We start from the raw sequence: 22876 nt of genomic DNA on the forward strand, positions 1-22876 counted from the left end.
ATTTTTATTAATTTTTTTATGGGGGGCGTCTTTTGGAAAAAATTGGAAAACCTGCTAGACACATTCTAAAAGAGCTATAGCACTAGGGCTCCTTTTTAAATGGTAGGAAAACTTTTTTTCTCTCTACTGTCTCCACCCACTCCTCCTGGCTTGGCAGTGGCCACAGCAGCAAACCGCAGTTCATGCTCTCAGATAGGGGGCCCAATTTCTGGCCCTGGAGTGAGCAGGGCACACTTTGTTGGTAGACTATTCAGTGTATCTGTTTTGATCTGTCTGGGGCTGTCTGAAGGACTGAAGCCTCAATTTGGACTGACTCAGCACTCAAACAGGGTGAGGGAGGGAGTTGCAAGCAACAGCTAAAGGCTGTGAGTGCCCTCAATTGCCTGGGACTAAATGGTGAAACTGAAGCAGACAATAAACTCCTAAGAACTGAAGGAGAACCCAGGGTGATAGTTTCTTGCAGAAATTAGTGCTTTCGAAAACACCACGTATACAGGAAACTGAAATACTAACATGCATGCTCACGAAAAACTCATCATAATAGTCTAACATCTCAGTTTCAACAAAACATCATAAGACATACAAAGAAACAGCAAATGATAGCCCATTCAAAAGAACAAGACAAAGTGAGAGAACTCATCTCTACCAAAGCCCAGATAAAGGACAAAGAAGATGAATTTAAGACAACAGTATTAAACATTCTCAAAGAACTAAAGAAAATCAGGAAAATGATACATGAAGCAAAATAAAAAATATAGAAATAGACACTATTAAAAAAAACAGTTACTGGAGATGAAAAATACAATGACTGAAATGAAAAGTTAAATGGAGGTGTGCAACAGCAGATCTGAACTGGCAGAAGAATCAGCAAACTAGTGGATAAGACATTTGAAATTATTGCATATGAAGAGCAAAAAGAAAAAAACTGATGAAAAGCGAGCAAAGTCTAATGGAATTACGAGACACCATCAAGCAAGCAAACATATACATCATGGGAATCCCAAAAGGAGATGAGAAAGAGACAGAATATTTGATGACATAATGGCATTAAAATACCCAAATTTTATGAAGGACATGAATCTACACAGGCAAAAAGCTCAACAAACTCCAAGTAGCATAAATCCAAAGAGATTCACACCAAGACAGTGTATAATCAAACTCTCGAAAACAAAAGATAAAGAGAAAATCCTGAAAGCAGCAAGTAAGAAGCAAATTGTCACATACAAGGGATCCTCAATAAGATTAAGTGCCAATTTCCACACAGAAACCTTGGAGGCCAGAACGCAATGGGATGAAATATATAAAGTGCTGAAAAAAAAAAAAATATATCAATCAACAATTCTACATTTGAAAAAATTGTCTTTCAAGAATGCGGACAAAATTAAGACATTCCTAGATAAACAAAAGCTGAGGGAGTTTATGATGACTAGATCTGCCCTTGTCCTATAGGGTTGCTATGAGTCGGAATCAACTCGACAGCACTGGATTTTTGGGTTTTTAGATCTGCCCTACAAGAAATGCTAAAGGGAGTTCTTCAGAGAGAACTGAAAGGACACTAGACAATAACTCACAGACACAGATAGAAAAAAAAAGATCTCCAGTAAAGATCTCATTGGCAAATTATAAGAGGCAGTTTGTTTGCTTATTTTTTTATTGTGCTTTAGGTGAAAGTTTACAGCTCAAGTGAATTTCTCATACAAAAATTTATACACATATTGTTATGTTACACTAGTTGCAATCCCTATAATGTGACACCACACTCCCCCTTTCCACCCCAGTTTCCCGTGTCCATCCATCCAGCTCCTGTCCCTTCCTGCCTTCTCATCCTGCCTCTGGACAGAAGCCACCCATTTGGCCTCATATATCTGCCTGAACTAAGAACCATACTCTTCACGAGTATTATTTTATGTTGGCTTTGGGAATAATCAGGAATGGTTTTAGTTCTGGGTTAACAGAGCATCCAGGGACCATAGCTTCAAGGGGTCCTCCAGTCTCAGTCAGACCATTACGGCTGGTCTTTTCACATGAATTTGAGTTCTGCACCACACTCTTCTCCTGCTTTGTCAGGGACTCTCTGTCATGTTCCCTGTCACAGCAGTCACTGGTGGTAGTCAGGCACCATCTAGTTCTTCTGGTCTCAGGATGATGGAGTCTCTGGTTTATGTGGCCCTTTTGTCTCTTGGGCTAATATTTTCCTTGAGTCTTTGGTGGTCTTCATTCTCCTTTGCTCCAAGTGGGTTGGGACCAATTGATGCATTGTAGATGGCTGCTCTCAAGCTTTTAAGACCCTGGACACCACTCACCAAAGTGGAATGTGGTACATTTTAATAATGTTTGTTATGCCAATTGACCTAGACGTCTCCAGAAACCATGGTTCCCAGACCCCAGCTCCTGATACTCTGGTCCCTGTGTTTGGTTGTGTTCAGGAAACTTCTTAGCTTTCTGTTTAGGCCAGTTGTGCTGACTTTCCTGAATTGTATATTGTCCTTCCCTTCACATAAGATGATTCTTGTCTACTAACTAGTTAGTGAATTCCTTTCTCCCTCCCTCCCTCCCTTGTAACCATCAAAGAATGTTTTCTTCTGTGTTTAAACCTTTTCTTGAGTTCTTATAATAGTGGTCTCATACAATATTTGTCCTTTTGTGACATAATGCCTTCCAGGTTCATCCATGTTGAGATGTTTCGTGGATTCATCATTGTTCTTTCCTGTTGTACAGTATTCCATTGTATACACGTACCATAATTTGTTTATCCATTTATCGATTGATGGGCACCTAGATTGCTTCCATCTTTCTACTATTGTGAACAGTGCTGCAATAAACATGGTGTGCGTATACGTATTCGTGTGATGGCTCTTACTTCTCTAGGATATATTCCAAGGAGTGGGACTGCTGGATCATGTGGTACTTCTATTTCTAGCTTTTTAAGGAAGCGCCAGATCAATTTCCAAAGTGGTTGTACCATTTTACATTCCCTCCAGCAGTGTATAAGTGTTCTAGTCTCTCCATAACATCTCCAACATTTATTATTTTGTGTTTTTTGGATTAGTGCTAGTCTTGGGGTGAGATGGTATCTCACTGTAGTTTTCATAAGAGCCAGTTTTATGGTATTTTGGGTTTTTAACTCTAGTAGTTATATCCTACATTATTCAAAAAGATAAATATATAAAATATAATAATAAATTCATGTTATTGAGCACATGAGGTATAAAGACGTAAATTTTAATAGCAACAACATAAAGGAAAGGAGGAGCAGAATAGTTTTGTTTGTTACTGAAGTTAAGTTGGCAATCAATTTAAAGTAGGGTGTTAAGATGTTAAATGTAATCTTCTGGAAATCAAAATAGAAAATATCTTAAAAACACACACAAAAGGAAAGGAGGCAGGAATCAAAATAGTATGCTACAAAAAATTAAACACAAGTGATAGCAGTATTGGAGGAAATGAGAAACAAAAAAGGTATGACATATAAAAAAAAGCAAATAGCAGAAGTCCTTCCATATTGGCAAATTAAACGTAAACAGATTAAACTCTCCAATCAAAAGGCACAGGGTGGCAGAATGCCTTAAAAAAATAATAATAATCCATCTATATACTGTCTATATGAGACCCAAAGACATAAATTACTTGAAAGTAAAATGACAGGAAAATATTCCATGTAAATAGTAACCTAAAGAGAGCTGAGTAACGATTTTGATATCAGACAAACCAGAAACTAAACCCTATGCTGTGGAGTCAATTCTGACTCACAGTGAACCTGCAGGACAGAACAGAACTGCCCCATAGGGTTTCCAAGGAGCGCCTGGTGGATTCAAACTGCCGACCTTTTGGTTTCCGTATCAGACAAGGCAGACTTTAAATCAAAATCTGTTACAAGAGACAAAGAAGGGCCCTATATAATAATAAAAGGATCAATTCATCAAGGAGATACGACAATAACTATACAGACACCTAACGTCAGAGCCCCAAAATATATCAAGCAAACACAGAACTGAAGTGAGAGTTAGCAAATTCTACAGTAATAGTTGGAGACTTTAATACACCACTTTCAATAATGGACAGAGTATCTAGAAAGAAGATCAGCTAACAAACAGCCCAATCAAAAAATGGGCAAAGGACTTGAATAGACATTTTATCAAAGAAGACATATAAATGGCCAATAAACACATATGCTCAACATCATTAATTATTAGGGAAATGCAAATCAAAACCACAATGAGATACCATTTCACATCCACTAGGGCTGATGGCTAGTATTAGAAAAACGAAAAATAAGAAGTGTTGGTGAGAATATGAGAATGTGGAGAAACTGGAACACTCATCCATTGCTGGTGGGAACATAAAATGGTACGGTCACTGTAGAAAAAAGTGTGGTAGTTCCTCAAAAGGTAAACATTGAATTACCAAATGACCTAACAGTTCCACTCTGTCTTAGTCATCTAGGGCTGCTATAACAGAAACACCACAAGTAGATGGCTTTAACAAAGAGAAATTTATTCTCTCACAGTCTAATAGGTTACAAGTCCAAATTCAGGGTCTCAGCTCCAGAGGACGGTTTCTCTGTCAGCTCCGGAAGAAGATTCCTTGTCATCAATCTTCCCCTGGTCGACGAGCTTCTCAGGCGCAGGGACCCCAGGTCCAAAGGACACGCTCTGCTCCTGGTGCTGCTTTCTTGGTGGAATGAGGTCCCCAACAATCTGCTTGCGCCCCTTTCCTTTTTATCTCTTGACAGATAAAAGGTGGTGCAGGCCACACCCCAGGGAAACTCCCTTTGCACTGGATCAGAAATGTGACCTGGGTAAACCAAAACCAAACCCATTGCTGCTGAGTCGATTCGGACTCATTGCGACCCTATAGGACAAAGTCGAACTGCCCCATAGAGTTTCCAAGGACCGCCTGGTGGATCTGAACTGCTGGTCTTTTGGTTTGCAGCCATAGCACTGAAGCACTATGCCACCAGGGTTTCCATGACCTGGGTAAAGGTGTTACGATCCCACCCTAATCCTCTTTAACACAAAATTACGATCACAAAATGGAGGACAACCACACGATACTGGAAATCATGGCCCAGCCAAACTGATACACACATTTTTGGGGGACCAATTCAATCCATGACACACTCCTAGATATACATCTGAAAGAACTGAAAGCAGGGACTGAAACAGATAGTTGTACACCAATGTTCACTGCAGTATTATTCAAAATAGCCAAAAGGTGAAAACAACCCAAGTGTCCATCAACAGATTGATGGAGAAACAAAATATGCTATATGCATAGAATACTATTCAGTCTCAAAGAAAAATGAACTTCTGAAACATGCTATAATATGAATGAACCTTGAAAATATGCTGAGTAAAATAAGTGAGTCACAAAAGGACAAGTATTGTGTGATCTCACTTATATGAAATAACTAGAATAGGCAAATGTAGAGACCAAAGTTTATTAGTGCTTACCAAGGACGGCTGGAAAGGGGAAAAGGGGGTTACTGCTTAAGATGTACTGAGTTTCTGACAAGAGTGATGAAAACAAATTAAAAATGAATAGTGGTGATGGCTGCACAACATGGTGAATTTAATTAATGTCACTGGGGGAGCCAAGATGGCGGACTAGGCAGACGCTAACTCGGATCCCTCTTACAACAAAGACACGGAAAAACAAGTGAATCGATCACATACATAACAATCTACGAACCCTGAACAACAAACACAGATTTAGAGACAGAGAACGAACTAATACGGGGAAGCAGCGATTGTTTTCAGAGCCTGGAGCCAGCGTACCAGTCAGGTACGGCACAAGCACAGAGAGCTGCTCCACCCCCCTCAACTAACCCCAGGAGGGGGACCAGCCGGTTCCGTGGGCGGCGTGGGACGCAGCCGGTAGAAGAAGTCCCCGGGAGGCAGTGACTGGTCTTGGAACGGGGAGAGCAGCGTCCCGGCCAGGGAACCATCCCGCCAGGAATTGGACTGGACGCAGGTACGGCATAAACACGGAGAGCTCCTCCACCCCCCTGAACTAACCCCGGGAGGGGGCCCAGTTGGGTCACGTGGGCGGCGTGGGACGCAGCCGGTAGGAGAAGTCCCCAGGAGGCAGCGACTGGTATTGGAGTGGGGAGAACAGCGTCCCAGCCGGGACACTCGGTCACGGCACAAGCACAGGGAGCTGCTCCACCCATCTGAACTAACCCCGGGAGGCGGCCCAACTGGTTATCGGGGGCGGCACGGCAACGCGGCTGGAGGGACAAGAAGTCCCCGGGAGGCAGCGACTGATTTTGGAGTCGAGAGTGCACCGTCCCAGTAGGGGAGCCTTGACGCTGGGCGTGGGGCTGGAAGCGGAGGATCTGACCTTGACTCCAGCGGGCCAGACCCCCCGGGGGCAATCTCCACACAGCCAGCACACATAGGTGACGCGCCCGCGGGAATCTCAGATATAATAGTCATTCCAAGCAAGACAAGCAACTCTGGCTATATTCTGAGGTGCTACTACCCTATCTCTCTGTTCCCTCCCCCACCCTCCCCAGGCGGCTTCATTAACATCCGAATAGCCTGAGCCAGAGGGAGAACACTGATAGGGATCTGACTGCATTTTTTTTTTAGCGGATTTTCTGGAAAAACTAGTTTCCCAGTGATGGCTTGGAGACAACAATCCATATCAAACCACTTAAAGAAGCAGACCATGACAGCTTCTCCAACCCCCCAAACAAAAGAATCAAAATCTTTCCCAAATGAAGATAGAATCCCGGAATTATCAGATACAGAATATAAAAAACTAATTTACAGAATGCTTCAAGACATCACAAATGAAATAAGGCAAACTGCAGAAAAAGCCAAGGAACACACTGATAAAAGAGTTGAAGAACTCAAAAAGATTATTCAAGAACATAGTGGAAAAATTAATAAGTTGCAAGAATCCATAGAGAGACAGCATGTAGAAATCCAAAAGATTAACAATAAAATTACAGAATTAGACAACGCAATAGGAAGTCAGAGGAGCAGACTCGAGCAATTAGAATGCAGACTGGGACATCGGGAGGACCAGAGAATCAACACCAACATAGCTGAAAAAAAAATCGGATAAAAGAATTTAAAAAAATGAAGAAACCCTAAAAATCATGTGGGACTCTATCAAGAAGGATAACCTGCAGGTGATTGGAGTCCCAGAACTGGGAGGGGGGACAGAAAACACAGAGAAAATAGTTGAAGAACTCCTGACAGAAAACTTCCCTGACATCATGAAAGACGAAAGGGTATCTATCCAAGATGCTCATCGAACCCCATTTAAGATTGATCCAAAAAGAAAAACACCAAGACATATTATCATCAAACTCACCAAAACCAAAGATAAACAGAAAATTTTAAAAGCAGCCAGGGAGAAAAGAATGGTTTCCTTCAAGGGAGAATCAATAAGAATAAGTTCAGACTACTCAGCAGAAACCATGTAGGCAAGAAGGGAATGGGACGACATATACAGAACACTGAAGGAGAAAAACTGCCAGCCAAGGATCATATATCCAGCAAAACTCTCTCTGAAATATGAAGGCGAAATTAAGATATTTACAGATAAACACAAGTTTAGAGAATTTGCAAAAACCAAACCAAAGCTACAAGAAATACTAAAGGATATTGTTTGGTCAGAGAACCAATAATATCAGATATCAGCACAACACAAGGTCACAAAACAGAACGTCCTGATATCAACTCAAATAGGGAAAGCACAAAAACAAACAAATTAAGATTAATTAAAAAAAAAAATACACATAACAGGGAATCATGGAAGTCAATAGGTAAAAGATCACAATAATCAAAAAGAGGGTCTAAATACAGGAGGCATTGAACTGCCATACGGAGAGTGATACAAGGCGATATAGAACAATACAAGTTAGGTTTTTACTTAGAAAAATAGGGGGAAATAATAAGGTAACCACAAAGAGGTATAACAACTCTATAACTCAAGATAAAAGCCAAGAAAAACGTAACGACTCAACTAACATAAAGTCAAACACTATGAAAATGAGGATCTCACAATTTACTAAGAAAAACGCCTCAGCACAAAAAAGTAGGTGGAAAAATGAAATTGTCAACAACACACATGAAAAGGCATCAAAATTACAGCACTAAAAACTTATTTATCTATAATTACGCTGAATGTAAATGGACTAAATGCACCAATAAAGAGACAGAGAGTCACGGACTGGATAAAGAAACACTATCCATCTATATGCTGCCTACAAGAGACACACCTTAGACTTAGAGACACAAACAAACTAAAACTCAAAGGATGGAAAAAAATACATCAAGCAAACAACAAGCAAAAAAGAAGAGGAGTAGCAATATTAATTTCTGACAAAATAGACTTTAGACTTAAATCCACCACAAAGGATAAAGAAGGACACTATATAATGATAAAAGGGACAATTGATCAGGAAGACATAACCATATTAAATATTTATGCACCCAATGACAGGGCTGCAAGATACATAAATCAAATTTTAACAGAATTGAAAAGTGAGATAGACACCTCCACAATTATAGTGGGAGACTTCAACAGACCACTTTCGGAGAAGGACAGGACATCCAGTAAGAAGCTCAATAGAGACACAGAAGATCTAATTACAACGATCAACCAACTTGACCTCATTGACTTATACAGAACTCTCCACCCAACTGCTGCAAAATATACTTTTTTTTCTAGCGCACATGGAACATTCTCTAGAATAGACCACATATTAGGTCATAAAACAAACCTTCGCAGAGTCCAAAACATCGAAATATTACAAAGCATCTTCTCAGACCACAAGGCAATAAAACTAGAGATCAATAACAGAAAAACTAGGGAAAAGAAATCAAATACTTGGAAAATGAACAATACCCTCCTGAAAAAAGACTGGGTTATAGAAGACATCAAGGAGGGAATAAGGAAATTCTTAGAAAGCAACGAGAATGAAAATACTTCCTATCAAAACCTCTGGGACACAGCAAAAGCAGTGCTCAGAGGCCAATTTATATCGATAAATGCACACATACAAAAAGAAGAAAGAGCCAAAATCAGAGAACTGTCCCTACAACTTGAACAAATAGAAACTGAGCAACAAAAGAATCCATCAGGCACCAGAAGAAAACAAATAATAAAAATTAGAGCTGAACTAAATGAATTAGAGAACAGAAAAACAATTGAAAGAATTAACAAAGCCAAAAGCTGGTTCTTTGAAAAAATTAACAAAACTGATAAACCATTGGCTAGACTGACTAAAGAAATACACGAAAGGAAACAAATAACTCGAATAAGAAACGAGAAGGACCACATCACAACAGAACCAAATGAAATTAAAAGAATCATTTCAGATTATTATGAAAAATTGTACTCTAACAAATTTGAAAACCGAGAAGAAATGGATGAATTCCTGGAAAAACACTACCTACCTAAACTAACACATTCAGAAGTAGAACAACTAAATAGACCCATAACAAAAAAGGAGATTGAAACGGTAATCAAAAAACTCCCAACAAAAAAAAGCCCTGGCCCGGACGGCTTCACTGCAGAGTTCTACAAAACTTTCAGAGAAGAGTTAACACCACTACTTCTGAAGGTATTCCAAAGCATAGAAAATGACGGAATACTACCCAACTCATTCTATGAAGCCATCATCTCCCTGATACCAAAACCAGGTAAAGACATTACAAAAAAAGAAAATTATAGACCTATATCCCTCATGAACATTGATGCAAAAATCCTCGACAAAATTCTAGCCAATAGAATCCAACAACATATAAAAAAAATAATTCACCACGATCAAGTGGGATTTATACCAGGTATGCAAGGCTGGTTTAATATCAGAAAAACCATTAAAGTAATCCATCACATAAATAAAACAAAAGACAAAAACCACATGATCTTATCAATTGATGCAGAAAAGGCATTTGACAAAGTCCAACACCCATTTATGATAAAAACTCTTACCAAAATAGGAATTGAAGGAAAATTCCTCAACATAATAAAGGGTATTTATGCAAAGCCAACAGCCAATATCACTCTAAATGGAGAGAACCTGAAAGCATTTCCCTTGAGAACGGGAACCAGACAAGGATGCCCTTTATCACCACTCTTATTCAACATCGTGCTGGAAGTCCTAGCCAGGGCAATTAGGCTAGACAAAGAAATAAAAGGTATCCGGATTGGCAAGGAAGAAGTAAAGTTATCACTATTTGCAGATGACATGATTATATACACAGAAAACCCTAAGGAATTCTCCAGAAAACTACTGAAACTAATAGAAGAGTTTGGAAGAGTCTCAGGTTATAAAATAAACATACAAAAATCACTTAGATTCCTCTACATCAACAAAAAGAACACCGAAGAGGAAATCACCAAATCAATACCATTCACAGTAGCCCCCAAGAAGATAAGATACTTAGGAATAAATCTTACCAAGGATGTAAAAGACCTATACAAAGAAAACTACAAAGCTCTACTACAAGAAATTCAAAAGGACATACTTAAGTAGAAAAACATACCTTGCTCATGGATAGGAAGACTTAACATAGTAAAAATGTCTATTCTACCAAAAGCCATCTATACATTTAACACACTTCTGATCCAAATTCCAATGTCATATTTTAACGGGATAGAGAAACAAATCACCAATTTCATATGGAAGGGAAAGAAGCCCCGGATAAGCAAAGCACTACTGAAAAAGAAGAAGAAAGTGGGAGGCCTCACTTTACCTGATTTCAGAACCTATCATACAGCCACAGTAGTCAAAACAGCCTGGTACTGGTACAACAACAGGCACATAGACCAATGGAACAGAATTGAGAACCCAGACATAGATCCATCCACGTATGAGCAGCTGATATTTGACAAAGGACCAGTGTCAATTAATTGGGGAAAAGAAAACCTTTTTAACAAATGGTGCTGGCATAACTGGATATTCATTTGCAAAAAAATGAAACAGGACCCATACCTTACACCATGCACAAAAACTAACTCCAAGTGGATCAAAGACCTAAACATAAAGACTAAAACGATAAAGATCATGGAAGAAAAAATTGGGACAACCCTAGGAGCCCTAATACAAGGCATAAACAGAATACAAAACATTACCAAAAATGATGAAGAGAAACCCGATAACTGGGAGCTCCTAAAAATCAAACACCTATGCTCATCTAAAGACTTCACCAAAAGAGTAAAAAGACCACCTACAGACTGGGAAAGAATTTTCAGCTATGACGTCTCCGACCAGCGCCTGATCTCTAAAATCTACATGATTCTGTCAAAACTCAACCACAAAAAGACAAACAACCCAATCAAAAAGTGGGCAAAGGATATGAACACACATTTCGCTAAAGAAGATATTCAGGCAGCCAACAGACACATGAGAAAATGCTCACGATCATTAGCCATTAGAGAAATGCAAATTAAAACTACGATGAGATTCCATCTCACACCAGCAAGGCTGGCATTAATCCAAAAAACACAAAATAATAAATGTTGGAGAGGCTGCGTAGAGATTGGAACTCTTATACACTGCTGCTGGGAATGTAAAATGGTACAACCACTTTGGAAATCTATCTGGCGTTATCTTAAACAGTTAGAAATAGAACTACCATACAACCCAGAAATCCCACTCCTGGGAATATACCCTAGAGATACAAGAGCCTTCATACAAACAGATATATGCACACCCATGTTTATTGCAGCTCTGTTTACAATAGCAAAAAGTTGGAAGCAACCAAGGTGTCCATCAACGGATGAATGGGTAAATAAATTGTGGTATATTCACACAATGGAATACTACGCATCGATAAAGAACAGTGACGAATCTGTGAAACATTTCATAACATGGAGGAACCTGGAAGGCATTATGCTGAGCGAAATGAGTCAGAGGCAAAAGGACAAATATTGTATAAGACCACTATTATAAGATCTTGAGTAATAGTAAACCTGAGAAGAACACATACTTTTGTGGTTACGAGGGGGGGAGGGAGGGAGGGTGGGAGAGGGTTTTTTATTGATTAATCAGTAGATAAGAAATGCTTTAGGTGAAGGGAAAGACAACACTCAATACATGGAAGGTCAGCTCAATTGGACTGGACCAAAAGCAAAGAAGTTGCCGGGATAAAATGAATGCTTCAAAGGTCAGCGGAGCAAGGGCGGGGGTCTGGGGAACATGGTTTGCGGGGACTTCTAAGTCAATTGGCAAAATAATTCTATTATGAAATCATTCTGCATCCCACTTTGAAATGTGGCGTCTGGGGTCTTAAATGCTAACAAGCGGCCATCTAAGATGCATCAATTGGTCTCAACCCACCTGGAGCAAAGAAAAATGAAGAACACCAAGGCCACACGACAACTGAGAGCCCAAGAGACAGAAAGGGCCACATGAACCAGAGACCTACATCATCCTGAGACCAGAAGAACTAGTTGGTGCCCGGCCACAATCGATGACTGCCCTGACAGGGAGCACAGCAGAGGACCCCTGAGGGAGCAGGAGATCAGTGGGATACAGGCCCCAAATTCTCATAAAAAGACCAAACTTAATGGTCTGACTGAGACTAGAGGAATCCCGGCAGCCATGGTCCCCAGACCTTCTGTTGGCACAGGACAGGAACCATCCCCAAAGACAACTCATCAGACATGAAAGGGACTGGTCAGCGGGTGGGAGAGAGATGCTGATGAAGAGTGAGCTAATTATATCAGGTGGACACTTGAGACTGTGTTGGCAACTCTTGTCTGGAGGGGGGATGGGAGGATAGAGAGAGAGAGAAGCTGGCAAAATTGTCACGAAAGGAGAGACTGAAAGGGCTGACTCAAGAGGGGGAGAGCAAGTGGGAGTAGGGAGTGAGATGTATGTAAACTTATATGTGACAGACTGATTGGATTTGTAAACGTTCACTTGAAGCTTAATAAAAGTTAATAAAAAAAAAAAAAGAAAGAAAAAAAATTTAAAAAGAAAGAAAGCATCCATACCTAGATACAGCATAATGCAACCGTAGAACACCAAAGACAAGAAAATATCTTAAAAAGCAGTCGGGGGAAAAAAGATTCCTTTTAAATGATGAAGAAACTGACAACTGACTTCTGAACAGAAATAATGGAATGGAACCTTCAATGCGCTAAGAGAAAATAATCATTTACCTAAGGTCTATGCTCAAATAAAACATTTCTTGAAGAATGAAATCAATGTAATTCACCACATTGTTGTTGTTAGCTGCCGTCGAGTCGGTTCCAACTCATAGCGGCCCTCTGCACAACAGAACGAAACACTGCGCGGTCCTGCGCCATCCTTACAATCATTGTTATGCTTGAGCCCACTGTTGCAGCCACTGTGTCAATCCATCTCATTGAGGGTCTTCCTCTTTTCCGCTGACCCTGTACTTTGCCAAGCATGATGCCCTTCTCCAGAGACTGACCCTCCTAACAACATGTCCAAAGTATGTAAGACACATTCTCACCATCCTTGCTCCTAGGGAGCATTCTCGTTGTACTTCTTCCAAGACACATTTATTCGTTCTTCTGGCAGTCCATGGTATATTTAATATTCTTCACCAACACCACAATTCAAAGGCATCAATTCTTCTTCAGTCTTCCTTATTCATTGTCCAGCTTTCACGTACATATGATGCGAATGAAAGTACCTTAGTCTTCAAGGTGACATCTTTGCTCTTCAACACTTTAAAGAGGTCCTTTGCAGCAGATTAACCCAATGCGATGTGTCTTTTGATTTCTTGACTGCTGCTTCCGTGGCTGTTGATAGTGGATCCAAGTAAAATGAAATCCTTGACAACTTCAATCTTTTCTCTGTTTATCATGACGTTGCTCTTTGGTCCAGTTGTGAGGATTTTTGTTTTCTTCGTGTTGAGATGCAATCCATACCGAAGGCTGTGGTCTTTGATCTTCATTAGTAAATGCTTCAAGTCCTCTTCACTTTCAGCAACCAAGGTTGTGTCATCTGCGTAACACAGGTTGTTAATGAGTCTTCCTCCAATCCTGATGCCCCATTCTTCTTCATATAGTCCAGCTTCTCGTATTATTTGCTCAGCATACAGATTGAATAGGTACAGAGAAAGAATATAACCCTGACGTAAACCTTTCCTGACTTTAAACCAGTCGGTATCCCCTTGTTCTGTCCAAACAACTGCCTCTTGATCTATGTAAAGGTTCCTCATGAGCACAATTAAGTGTTCTGGAATTCCCATTCTTCACAATGTTATCCATAATTTGTTATGATCCACACAGTCCGATGCCTTTGCATAGTCAATAAAACACAGGTAAACATCCCTCTGGTATTCTCTGCTTTCAGCCAGGATCCATCTGACATCAGCAATGATATCCCTGGTTCCACGTCCTCTTCTGAAACCAGCCTGAGTTTCTGGAAGTTCCCTGTCGATATACTGCTGCAGCCGTTTTTGAATGATCTTCAGCAAAATTTTGCTTGCGTGTGATATTAATGATATTGTTCTATGATTTCCACATTTGGTTGGATCACCTTTCTTGGGAATAGGCATAAATATGGACCTCTTCCAGTCAGTTGGCCAGGAAGCTGTCTTCCATATTTCTTGGCATAGATGAGTGAGCACCTCCAGAGCTGCCTCCGTTTGTTCAAACATCTCAATTAATATTCCATCAATTCCTGTAGCCTTGTTTTTCGCCCATGCCTTCAGAGCAGCTTGGACTTCTTCCTTCAGTACCATCGGTTCCTGATCATATGCTACCTCTTGAAATGGCTGAGCATTGACTAATTATTTTTGGTTTAATGACTCTGTGTATTCCTTCCATCTTCTTTTGAAGCTTCCTGCATCCTTTAATATTTTCCTCCATAGAATCCTTCACTATTGCAACTCAAGGCTTGAAATTTTTTTTCAGTTCCTTCAGCTTGAGAAACACCGAGAGTGTTCTTCCCTTTCGGTTTTCCATTTCCAGCTCTTTGCACGTCATTATAATACTTTCCTTTGTGCTGTCGAGCCACCCTTTGAAATCTTCTGTTCAGTTCTTTTACTTCATCAATTCTTCCTTTTGCTTTAGCTGCTCGACATTCGAGAGCAGGTTTCAGAGTCTCCTCCAACATCCATCTTGATCTTTTCTTTCTTTCCTATCTTTTCAGTGACCTCTTGCTTTCTTCATGTATGATGTCCTTGATGTCATTCCACAACTCGTCTGGTCTTTGGTCACCACTGTTCAATGCATCAAATCTATTCTTCAGATGGTCTCTAAATTCAGGTGGGATATACTCAAGGTCATATTTTGGCTCTTGTGGACTTTCTCTGATTTTCTTCAGTTTCAGCTTGAACTTGCATATGAGCAATTGATGGTCTGTTCCACAGTCAGCCCCTGGCTTCATTCTGACTGATGATATTGAGCTTTTTCATTGTCTCTTTCCACAGATGTAGTCAATTTGATTTCTGTGTGTTCCACCTGGCAAGGTCCATGTGTAGAGTTGCCGTTTATGTTGGTGAAAGAAGGTATTTGCAATGAAAAAGTCGTTGGTCTTGCAAAATTCTATCATTCGATCTCCGGCATTGCTTCTATCACTAAGGCCATAGTTTCCAACTACTGATCCTTCTTCTTTGTTTCCAACTTTCGCATTAAAATCACCAGTAATTATCAATGCATCTTGATTGCATGGTCGATCAATTTCAGACTGCAGCAGCTGATAAAAATCTATTTCTTCATCTTTGGCCCTAGTGGTTGGTGCGTAAATTTGAATAATAGTCATATTAACTGGTCTTCCTTGTAGGTGTATGGATATTATCCTATCACTGACAGCATTGTACTTCAGGATAGATCTTGAAATGTTCTTTTTGATGATGAAAGCAACACCATTCCTCTTCAACTTGTTGGTTATTGGTCCAATTGTGAGGATTTCTGTTTTATGTTGAGGTGTAATCCATACTGAAGGCTGGAGTCTTTGATCTTCATCAGTAAGTGCTTCAAGTCTTCTTCGCTTTCACCAAGCAAGGCTGTGTCATCTGCATATCACAGGCTGTTAATGAGTCCTCCTCCAATCCTGATACCACATTCTTCTTCTTCGTATAGTCCAGCTCCTCGGATTATATGCAGAACATACAGATTGAATAAGTACGGTGAAAGGATACAACCCTGATGCACACCTTTCCTGATTTTAAACCACACAGTATCCCGTTATTCTGTTTGAACAACTGACTCTTAATCAGTGCACAAGTTCTGCATGAGCACAGTGAAGTGTTCTGGAATTCCCATTTTTCTCGATGTTATTCATAATTTGTTATGATCCACAGTCGAATGCCTTTGCACAGTCAATGAAACACTGGTATTCTCTGCTTTCAGCCAAGATCCATCTGGCATCAGCAATGATATTCCTGGTTCCACATCCTCTTCTGAATCTGGCTTGAATTTCTGACAATTCACTCTCGATATACTGCTTAAAATATTTTTTAACTATCTTCAGCAAAATTTTGCTTGCATATGATATTAGTGATACTGTGTGATATTTCTGCATTTTTTTGGATCACCTTTCTTTGAAATGGGCACAAATATGGATCTACTCCAGTCAGTTGACCAGGTAGTTGTCTTCCATGTTTCTTGGCCTAGATGAGCGAGTGCTTCCAGAGTTGCATCTGTTTGTGGAAACATCTCGACTGATAGTCTGTCAATTCCTGGGGCCTTGTTTTTCACCAATGCCTTCAGTACAGCTTGGATTTCTTCCTTCAATACCATCGGTTCTTGATCATATGCTACCTATTGAAATGGCTGAATGTCGACCGATTATTTTTGGTACAGTGATTCTGTGTATACTTTCCATCTTCTTTTGATGCTTCCTTTGTCAGTCAGTATTTTGCCCGTAGAATCCTTCAGTATTGCAACTTGAGGCTTGAATTTTTTCTTCAGTTCTTTTGACTTGAGAAATGCCGAGTATGTTCTTCCCTTTTGGTTTTCTATCTCTAGCTCTTTGCACGTATTATTATAATACTTTACTTTGTCTTCTTGAACGGCCCTTTGAAATCTTCTGTTCAGCTCTTTTACTTCATAATTTTCTTCCTTTTGCTTTAGCTACTCTACATTCAAGAGCAAGTTTCAGAGTCTGTTCTGACATCCATTTTGGTCTTTTCTTTCTTTCCCATCTTTTTAATGACCTCTTGCCTTCTTCATGTATGATGTTCTTGATGTCATCCCACAACTCATCTGAGCTTCAGTCTTTGGTGTTCAATGCATCAACTCTATTCTTGAGATGGTCTCTAAATTCAGGTGGGATATACTCAAGGTCAATTGGCTCTCGTGGACTTGTTTTAATCTTCTTCAGCTGCATATAAGCAACTGATGGTCTGGTCCACAGTCAGCCCCCAGCCTTGTTCTGAGTGATGATTATGAACTTCTCCATCGTCTCTTTCTACAGACGTAGTCTATTTGATTCCTGTGTATTCCATCCAGCAAGGTCCCTGTGTATAGTCGCCATTTATGTTGTTGAAGAAAGGTATTTGCAATGAATACATTGTTGGTCTTGCAAAATTCTAACACGCAATTTCCAGCGTCATTTCTATCACCAAGACCACATTTTCAAACTACTCATCCTTCTTTGTTTCTAACTTTCACATTCCAATCACCAGTATATATCAACGCATCTTGATTGCATGTTTGATCAATTTCATACTGCAGAAGTTGGTAAGTCTTCCACTTCTGCATCTTTGGTATTAGCGGTTGTGTGTAAATTTAAATAACAGTAATATTAACTGCTCTTCCTTGTAGGCATATGGATATTATGCTATCACTGACAGTGTTGTACTTCAGGATAGATCTTGAAATGTTCTTTTAGATGATGAATGCAGTACTGTTCATCTTCAATTTGTCATTCCCGGCAAAGTAGACCATATGATTCTCTGATTCAAAATGGCCAATACCAGTCCATTTCAGCTCACTCGTGCCAAAAATATCTATGTTTAAGTGTTCCATTTCATTTTTGACAACTTCCAAGTTTCCTAGATTCATACTTTGCACATTCCATGTTTCAATAATTAGTGGATGTTTGCAGCTTTTTCTTCTCATTTTGAGTCATTCCACATCAGCAAATGAAGGTCTCGAAAGCTTCACTCATCCATATCATTAAGATCGGACTCTACTCTGAGGAGGCAGCTCCTCCCCAGTTGTGTTTTGAGTGCCTTCCAACCTGAGGGGCTCATCTTTCGGCACTACACTAGACAGTGTTCCCCTACTATTCAGAAGGTTTTCACCGGCTGATTTTTGTAGAAGTAGATTGCCAGGTCCTTCTTCCTAGTCTTAGTCTGGAAGCTCAGCTTAAACCTGTCCAACATGGATGGCCCTGCTGGTATTTGAAATACCAGTGGCATAGCTTCCAGCATCACAGCAACATGCAATCCATCACAGAATGACAAAGTGATGGACAAGTGGTGGCAAAGACATATATCAATAGTTTTTCTTTAAACAGGAGCATTTATTCCATTTCTATTTAATTATCGATATAACCCTTGCAAATATATATCAATAATTATATTAAATAGAAATTTAATAAATGCTCCTTTTTTAAAAAAAAATACCAGTATGGATTAAGAAAACAAAAATTAAATAATAAAAAAAAAAACAGCTAAACTGTTTAAAGAAAAAAAAACCAATGCCGTCAAGTAAATTCTGACTCATAGTGACCCTATAAGATAGAGAAGCACTGCCCCATAGAGTTTCCAAGGAACGCTTGGTGGATTTGAACTGCCAACCTTTTGGTTAGCAGCCGTAGCTCTTAAGCACTACGCCACCAGGGTTTCCATTAAAATGTTTAGAAAGGATACCAAAAGGCTGAAAGGAAAGGGATGGAATATGATCCATCAGGAATCCTCCAGCATGGCTGGCAGTGTGTGGGATGTGCAACCCTTCCCAAGAGACTGTGGGAAGTCCTTAGTTAGTAACTACATGCACCTCTGCTGTTAAGTGCCACAGAATTGATTTCAACTCATATTGACCCCATGTGACAGAGTTAGAAATGCCCCATAGGGTTTTCTAGGCTGTAAATCTTTACAGAGGAGCTCTAGTGGCACAGTGGCAGCTCGAACCCACTAGCCACTCCGTGGGAGAAAGGTGTGATGTGGCAGTCTGCTTCTGTAAAGATTTCAGCCTTGGAAACTCTATGAGGCAATTCTACTCTGTCCTACAGGCTCACTGTGAGTTAGAATCGACTTGACAGCAATGGATTTAGTTTTGGGTTTTGGAATCTTTACAGGAGCGGATTGCCAGGTCCTTTTCTCACAGAGCCACTAGGTGGGTTCAAACCACCAACCTTTCAGTTAGCAGACAAGCACTTAGCCATTTGTACCACCAGGGCTCCTTCATGTATCTCTAACCAACCAACCAACCCAGTGCTGTGGAGTTGATTCCGACTCATAGCGACCCTATAGGACAGAGTAGAACTGCCCCACAGAGTTTCCAAGGAGCGCCTAGCAGATTCGAACTGCCGACCCTTTGGTTAGCAGCCGTAGCACTTAACCACTACGCCACCAGGGTTTCCTCGTGTATCTCTATGACTGGCAATTCCACTCATAGGGATTGCCATGGATTGAACTGTGTCCTCCCAAAAATATATGTCTACTTGGTTAAGCCATGATTCCCAGTTTTATGGTTGTCCTCCATTTTGTGATTGTAATTTTTCGTTAAGAGGATTAGGGTAGGACGTAACACCCTTACTCAGGTCGCCTCCCTGAACCAATGTAAAGGGAGCTTCCCTGGGGTGTGGCCTGCACCACTCTCTCTCTCAAGAGATAAAAGGAAAGGAAAGCAAGCAGAGAGTTCCGGACCTCAAACCACCAAGAAAGAGGCACTAGGAGCAGAGCGTGTCCTTTGGACACGGGGTTCCTGTGCCTGAGAAGCTCCTCGATCATGGGAAGATTGAGGACAAGGGCCTTCCTCCAGAGCCGAAAGAGAGAAACCCTTCCCCTGGAGCTGACACCTTGAATTTGGACTTGTAGCCTACTTTACTGTGAGGAAATAAACTTCTCTTTGTTAAAGCCATCCACTTGTGGTATTTCTATTATAGCAGCACTAGATGACTAAGACATGGATACTTTCAACAACTTTTCACAGGGCTCCACAAAAGGAGGTAGGAAAAAGTATACAAGGATGCCAACTACAGTTATCTATGTGGCAACAGTTTGGACTCACACATGGAGAATGACACAGCTGTGGTGGGCATGGGCCAGTTGTGTAAGATGGAGGGGTCTTACAGACATTGCACTGAATACAAAAAGTCAGGAGGTTTGTTGTACCCTAAAATGTGTCCACTAAACAAGATAGACTTTGCAAGAACACAGTCAATCCAAAGGATACACTTTAAACACAGTAGACTGGTTGCTTACAGGGCAGGAGGGGAATGGGAGTGGGTACAGGAGCTTCAAGTAAATACATAAGATGGAGGGGAGGTGGTCATGTCTACACTAATGATGATCACTTACCATGAGCTGGGGAATATGACCATCTCGACCATCTCGACCCTCTCCAGCTGAGGCCAAACACAGAGCGTGGTAAAGGGAGACACACACATGGAACAGTCCACTCCCCCAAGGCACAGTGCAAATCCATGGGCCATGCCAACAGAACGCAAGCATGACTCACACTGGGGCACATGCCCATGCACGCCCTCCAGGGCCCACAAGCTGGCACCTGTGCAAGTCACCCACCCACCCCCCAGGTACACACACATACTATAGAGTACACTCACACCAAGACACCCACCCTGAGGACATGCTGATACAAGTATATGTCCAGGGGCAAGCCCCCCGGATTGGGGAAGACAGGAGCCAGGGACTAACTGAGCAGGGTCTGGGGAGTCCAGTGCAGAACAGAGGTTCCCCAGCCCCTCCTGGTCCAATGCTCCAAGTGATGATCGAGAGGACTGAGATTACAGAGGGGCAAAGTTATTTCTCTTCTACGTGTTCTCCAGCTGGGGACAGACTCAGGCTGCCCACCCTGTGATCCATTAGTGTACCCACCTGTCCTTAGGCGTGGGACACTGTTCCTTGTTCCACACGAATTTCTTCAGCACATCAGCACAGCAGTACTGGTTGTAACAGGTACCACAGCAGAACACAGGACAGGACTTGAGAAAGAGGCTGTGTACACACAGCTCACCATGGACTGGAGCAGAGAAACACACCTGTTGACCTGTGACCTCAGCCATGCCCCAGCCAGCACAGCAGCAGGCACCAGCATACTGGGCATCTCTAAGCCATCCTACCCATTGATGCCTCTCCACCCTGTTCAGCCTTGTCCTCTCCCCTGGGCCACAGCAAAGGCCCCCTAAATGGGCTCCCTCTCTCCCCGACCAGTCTGCTTGCCATCTGATGGGACAGTGAACTTCCTGAACGTGAGTCTGATCTTCCCTGGTAGAGTCCATGAAGCAGTGTCTAGACTACAAAGGGCCTTGAAGGTCACATCAATTTTCCAGCTCACCCACATTCTGCCCATATTCTTGCCTGTTTCCCTTCCCCCACATTCTACTCATCCTTCAAAGCCTTACTCAAAGGCTACCTCCTATAGAAGCTACCTGAGCCCAGCAGTCACATGGCTGAAGAGTATCACCCCCAGCTACCTGCTGGGGGCCAGGCACGGGACTATCTAGCTCTTAACCCTCATTCCCTTGGCCCATCATCCAGCCACAGCATCCTCAGCCCCTGATGGACATTACAACTTCTGGGACTTGACCCTCACAGGTCACCCCGTAACCTATACAGGCTGTCTCCTAACCAATTCACTGTCAGCCACAGTCACACCCACCGACACATACACAGACATTCCCTAGAACATATAAGTGTCCAGAAAGAGCTTAACCCCAGGCCAGGCCAGCAGCAGGTGCCCGGAAAATGTCTGTGTCCTCAGTGGCCAGGGCTCTGAAGCAGCTGCACCATCTAAAGGCAGTGGCACAACCCCCAGAGCCATCACAAGGCTCATAGCCACAATGTTAGGATCTAGGGACACCCTTATAGGCCAGGGTGAGAACAGAGCCCCGTATATAAGACCATGCTGGGGAGACCCAGCAAACAAGTATGAAAAATGACTCAGGGCTTTGGGTGGCCACAAGGTTTGCAAACCTCACAGGAAGACACTATGTCCCCATGCATCATTAGGTTACATTAGCAGAGATCTAGTGCCCACAAGTGGGGAGGGGATAGTCACTGGGCCTCTGCCTAAGCAGACCCCACATGGAACACCCAGGCCAGCAGGGTATAGATGACTATGGCAGGCTGGGAATGGGTCTGATGATAACCCCTGAGATGGGGGGTACATCATCCTAGAAACAGTCCTGGCACAGTACATAGACGCTGGAGACCCAGCCTGGCCAGGCCGTGGGCAGCATGTGGTGTCTGAAGACCCAGTCTGGTCAGTGTATCACACACCCTGGGGCCATCCGTAGACAGAGGCCCAAAGTGGCAGGTCCTGACAGATCCCTGCTTTGGGCAAAGCTGCGGGGCAGATGATGGAACCACCAACAGGCTCAGACCAGCCAGCTGACCACCTGCCAGCAGGTAAAATCATAATGGCCCACACTATCCATATGGCTCAGAGAAACCCATTTTCAGCAGGGTCCTTACAGGAGTAGCCACAGGCCAGCTGGAGGCTCTGGGCTGGGGCTGAAGACACACACCAGTGAGTTTGTTTGGGCCAAGTGACCATGGTACAAAAGCTCTTCTTCTGATCCCCAGATGCTCTCAACAAGCCTCTCCAGACCTCACCAGCACAGGGACTCTCCTACAGGTTCACTCAAGGGGTCTGCTGATTCTGATCTCAGGACTCCCGATTCTCACTCTCCCACCCCCAGGAACCCACTCACCCCGGAGGGTTCTGGAGGGTTCTTTGTCTTCCCAAGGCTGAGGCTGGAGACTGTTCCAATTCCCAACCCTGAAGGGCCCCC

At 41.9% G+C, this 22876-nt stretch overlaps 1 protein-coding gene and 1 non-coding gene across 4 annotated transcripts in view; both read right to left on the reverse strand.

Moving 5' to 3' along the window:
- SHISA5 (shisa family member 5) overlaps positions 1-22876 on the reverse strand; it is a 43685-nt gene that overhangs the window by 20163 nt on the left and 646 nt on the right. For 2 of the 3 annotated variants that reach the window (XM_049862406.1, XM_049862408.1), the window contains exon 2: positions 20958-21102. The exons of the other annotated variant lie outside the window; for it this stretch is intronic. In XM_049862406.1, the coding sequence (XP_049718363.1) occupies positions 20958-21102 (145 nt within the window). The remainder of the gene's footprint in view (positions 1-20957; positions 21103-22876) is intronic. 3 annotated transcript variants of the gene reach the window in all.
- Positions 22-85, reverse strand: LOC126064461 (U7 small nuclear RNA). Its single transcript, XR_007514533.1, has one exon. It is a non-coding gene; the product is annotated as a U7 small nuclear RNA (small nuclear RNA).

This window comes from Elephas maximus, chromosome 20 (assembly GCF_024166365.1).
Source record: "Elephas maximus indicus isolate mEleMax1 chromosome 20, mEleMax1 primary haplotype, whole genome shotgun sequence".
Lineage (NCBI taxonomy): Eukaryota > Metazoa > Chordata > Mammalia > Proboscidea > Elephantidae > Elephas > Elephas maximus.